Source organism: Triticum dicoccoides, chromosome 2B, assembly GCF_002162155.2.
Source record: "Triticum dicoccoides isolate Atlit2015 ecotype Zavitan chromosome 2B, WEW_v2.0, whole genome shotgun sequence".
Lineage (NCBI taxonomy): Eukaryota > Viridiplantae > Streptophyta > Magnoliopsida > Poales > Poaceae > Triticum > Triticum dicoccoides.
In genome coordinates, this window is record NC_041383.1 from 560783632 (window position 1) to 560787931 (window position 4300).

General features: G+C 55.3%; 1 protein-coding gene across 1 annotated transcript; it reads right to left on the bottom strand.

Annotated features, from left to right (window-relative positions):
* Window positions 1-2400: 2400 nt before the first annotated feature.
* LOC119368010 (benzyl alcohol O-benzoyltransferase-like) lies at window positions 2401-3898 on the bottom strand. The gene is made up of 2 exons (XM_037633370.1): window positions 3455-3898; window positions 2401-3315 (listed from the first exon to the last, which is right to left on the bottom strand). Exons 1-2 carry the CDS (start codon window positions 3896-3898, stop codon window positions 2401-2403), a joined length of 1359 nt encoding a protein of 452 aa, XP_037489267.1.
* Between the last annotated feature and the right edge of the window lie 402 nt (window positions 3899-4300).

A 4300-nucleotide genomic window follows, 5' to 3' on the forward strand; every position in this document is an offset into this window, starting at 1 on the left:
GGGGGGACACCGGTGGCCTGGGCAGCGGCGGGCGTGGTGGCCTAGGCAAGGTCAGCGGCAGGAAAACCAGGGGCAGTGTGGCGCGTGCGTGGGCCGGCGAGCAGGCGCCACAGGGCACGTGAACGGCACGGGCTAGCGCATGGCGGCGTGGCCGTGGGCGCGTAGGAGCATGGCAACGCGGCCAGGCGAGCGACACGGCCCGGGAGCATGCGGGGCGGAGGTACGCGGGCGCATGTGGCGCGACCACGGGCGTGGGTGGGGAGCACCGGCGCAGGCAGACACGACCGAGGAGGCACTGGCTGCAGCGAGGAGCGGTAGCGGGCACGGGAACGAGGGAAGTGGGTGCCATGGGGAAACGGCAACGGTAGGCGAGCAATACTGCGGCAACAGGCGGGGCAATGCGAGCAGAAACGACAATGGTAGGCGAGCAGTACTGCGGCAATAGGCGGGGCAATGCCAGCAGGTGAGGCGAATGACGGCACGAACGCGCGAGTGGGCGACATTAAGAGGGGATGCGGATGCCGAGAACCTCATCGTGCGTGGGCGGGGAGAGGGGCAGCGAGGCTTGATGCAGAGCTCGCGGAGGGGACGAGGACAGGACGGCGAGGCGGCGGGGGTGGTCCGGTGAGGTCCAGCGATGACGACGGGGCGCATGGCGTCAGGGGCGTCGGTTGCCCCCGATCCAGATCCACGCGGGGTAGGGAGATAGAGATTGGGGGAGTGGGGGTAATGGGGGGTGTGCGCTAGGGTTCGGTGGGGGAGTGGGGGTTATGGGGGTGCAGTTGGGCTCGGGTGGGCCGCTAGTTGGGCCGAGGCCCAACTAGGCCGCGAGGGCCTTTCTTCGTTTCTTCATTTTTCGTTTATGTTTCTTTTTACTTATTTTATTTCTTTTCTATTTTATTTTTGTTTCCTTTTATTATAATTTTGTAAAAAATATATTTAGCACCTAAATTAGTATCATTAATATAGGCCACTGCCAAACTTAGTTTGGACCCAAAATAAATTAGTTTAATATTATTAGAATTTTAAAAGCTATTAAATTATTATTTTAGCCACTCTTTTCAACTAGTTTAGGGCATTTAAACACTTTATGATAATTTGGTTTCTCCACCATAATTACTTATGATTTATTTGAAACATTTAGAACATTTTATTTTAAATTGTTTGAAAACTTTTATTGTTAAACCTTATTTTAAATTTGAATTCGAACGGGATTTAAATCATCGCAAGATTGACAACAGCAATCGTGATGACGTGGGATCATTAGTAGAGAGTTACTGTAGCTTAATTATCCAGGTGTTACATAATGGTTTTGGTGTTATGGATGTTAATATTTTGTATAATTTGGTAAAAAATTACAAGGTTTGACCAGAGACAAAACTAATATGCGAAACAATTAAAAATGGAGGAACTGTCCTCGAAACATCATGGAGAAACCCAAGAAACAAGTTAAAATGATGATATTCAAATTGAGCTTTGATAATTGGGGAGAGGGGGGGCTACAATCGACTGCATCCTATGCCTTTGTTGCAATCTTTTTTTCTTTGATCTCTGCAACAAAAGTCTTGCTCGGCTTTCTGCAACAAGAGACTTGTTGCAAAAATTCCAGCAACAAGAGCCCTGTTGCAAAAAAAAATTAAACTGTTTTCTTTTCTTTTCTGAACCTATTTTTTCCTTTAAACTCTGCAACATACGTGTTGTTGCAAAAAAAATGTAACAGAAGAAAACACAAATCCATGAGCCCGCGGATCTGCGACCACGCCTCCTCCTTGACCAATTCTGCGCGACTAATGCTACATCTATAAATGTTTACTTAAAAAATTTACATACAAACTAATGTGGAGGATTATTATTGGTAACAGGGGATGAGGGGGCCACCCCACTTAAAATCAAGGGGAGAGAGACAGAGAATTAGTTTGAAAGGTTTGTAGGTCTAGCATTATTGATTCCGCGTCATCGGTCACCGTTCCAGGCCAGCCTATTGCCCTGCTCCTCCCATCTCCCTCCCCCACCCCCTCTCTCTCTCCCTCCCTCCCTCCCCCACCCCCTCTCTCTCTCTCTCTCTTCCGGAGGACTACGCCATGGACGCCGCCTCGAGCAGCCGTCGGACGGCCAATAGCTCGTCGATCTGCAACAGACCACATGTTGCGGTGAAGAAATGGCAACAATGGTCCAGTTGCAAAAACCTATATGTTGCTCCCGAGCCGTCTGATTAATAGTAGAGATGTGCTTCTTAAGAACAAATAAAAATACACCAGTCTAAATGAGAATAGTATCCCCTAAAACCAACTACACTTTATTAAAAAGCCAAATCATGTAAGGTATACTTATTTGGATTCGAAATTATATTTGAAATGTTCCGCAAGGAAAAGTGATTCTGTGAGGAGTTGTGTTTTCAGGTTACATTCCTACGTACATCTTCGAAAGCACGGTCGACTCCACGCCACTAGAACGCCTCCAAGAGCCCCGCGCGCACATTGGCCGCGAACCTTTCCATGGCGCGCGGCGGCAGGCACATCGGCACGGTGATCCCCCCGCCCGCCGCAGGAATGTGGAACGTGGCCAACGTCGTCGTGGCCGGCCGCCGTACACCGGAAGGCCCCACCCGACGTCCACCTCGTGCAGGTTCGACTTGGTGAGATCCGACACGAGATACGTCCGCGCCGTCGTGAACCGCGGCCGCCCGCGCAGCACCAGCGCGTCGGCCACCGACTGCGCGTAGTCGTCGGGCGCGACCCGCGCCTTCGCGGCCACGATCAGCTCCACGGCGTGGCCCAGAGATCCCGAGCAGAGCTCGCCGGCCGTCGTCCGCGCCACGCCGAAGGTGAGCGCGTTCCCGTAGAACCCCTCGGGGAGCGGGCGGCCGCGCTTCCCGCGGGCGTTCACCACGAACATGAACCGCACCTCGTCGCCGGGCTCGTAGGCGAGCGCCGCGGTCCGGCAGCGCCACGCGAACGCCGACAGGAGCAGGAACCGGGAGCACCGCGACCTCATCCGCGGCGGTAGCTGGTCCCTCAGCGAGGACAGCTCCTCGGGGCCGAAGAGGAACGCCCGGTGCACGAGCTCGGCGCCCGGACGGAGTATGTCGTTGGCCGCGTCGGCCGCGAGCTCGTACTCGGGGTGCTGGTAGTTGGTGCACGGTGGGTCGCGCGCGTCGAGCAGCTCCCTCGCCCACACCGGCCGCACGATTGGCGCCTCCATGCCGCCCGCCAGCTCGCCGACGGCCTGCAGGAACTGCGTGACGCCCGGCGCGTCCACCAGGTTATGGCACACCTGGATGCCGAACACGAAGCCTCCGCACCTCAACCTCGTCACCTTCATGCCATCATGCATGGTGCATGTCAGTCTCACGTACACGTAGTACAAATTAAGGATGCACCATCAATTCTTCAACCCTTGCCTAGTTCGTCCAGGAAAAAATAATCTTGGATACACCCATGAGTCCATGACTTACTTGAACGTAGAGCAGTGGACGATCGACAACGACGGCGGAATTGCTCTCCGGCAAGCACAGGAGCTGGCCGGCGCAAGGGACCGGCGGGCACAGCGTGTCGCCGAATTCGTCCAACGCGACGTCCGCGTCGGCCTCGACAAACCACACCCCCTCGCCCGTGCAGTCCACCGCGAGCTTCCTGCCGGGCAGCTCGCGAAGCCGCCCGGCGATGGGGTAGTAGTGCACGAGCGCGGCGGCCAGACCGTCACGTATGACCCTGGCCGGGTCGGCGCGCGCCCGCGAGGGGCGGCCCCGGTAGAAGTAGATGACGGAGCGGTAGAACCGGAGGCTCTCCTGGTCGTCGAGGTCCGAGAGCCGCTTGAGCTCGCGCGGCGTCGGCCCGGCCGGCGCGACCAGCTCCGGCTCGCCGCGGCGCGCCACGAAAGCCAGGGACGCGGCGGCCATAGTAGAAGCGCTAAATTACTTGGTTTATTAAGGCCGCCGCCGCTGTTGCTTTAACTTACCGTGGCAAATGGCGGACGCTGGATCGTACTCGATCGTTTCGTATGCATCTATGAGCGTATGAACGGCCATATATATAGGGGCGTGGGTCGAGTTTACGCTGTGAAGAAATTCGTCGTGGTCTGGTCGCCGGTGGCGAAGCCAGAATATGGGAGTGTGATCTGAGAATCTGTTCAGCGCGTGGTGCGGTCGCTTACAGCATTTACAATCGGACTTGGCAGATCTACCCCCCTATACGGCCCCTCATATGTTGTGCCTTACATTCACATATCTTAAATTTTGATCCTTAAAACCATGTAATCCGTGCACATCGATCATACGATACGATACAAATTGTCCGAGTTC

What these genes read in the sequence shown, in the direction of transcription:
- LOC119368010 (XM_037633370.1), bottom strand. Translation starts at nt 3,898, where the DNA reads ATGGCCGCCGCGTCCCTGGCTTTCGTGGCGCGCCGCGGCGAGCCGGAG. An exon ending in GTCCACTGCTCTACGTTCAA is followed by an intron (nt 3,316 to 3,454) that starts GTAAGTCATGGA and finishes GATGGCATGAAG; the next exon opens with GTGACGAGGTTGAGGTGCGG.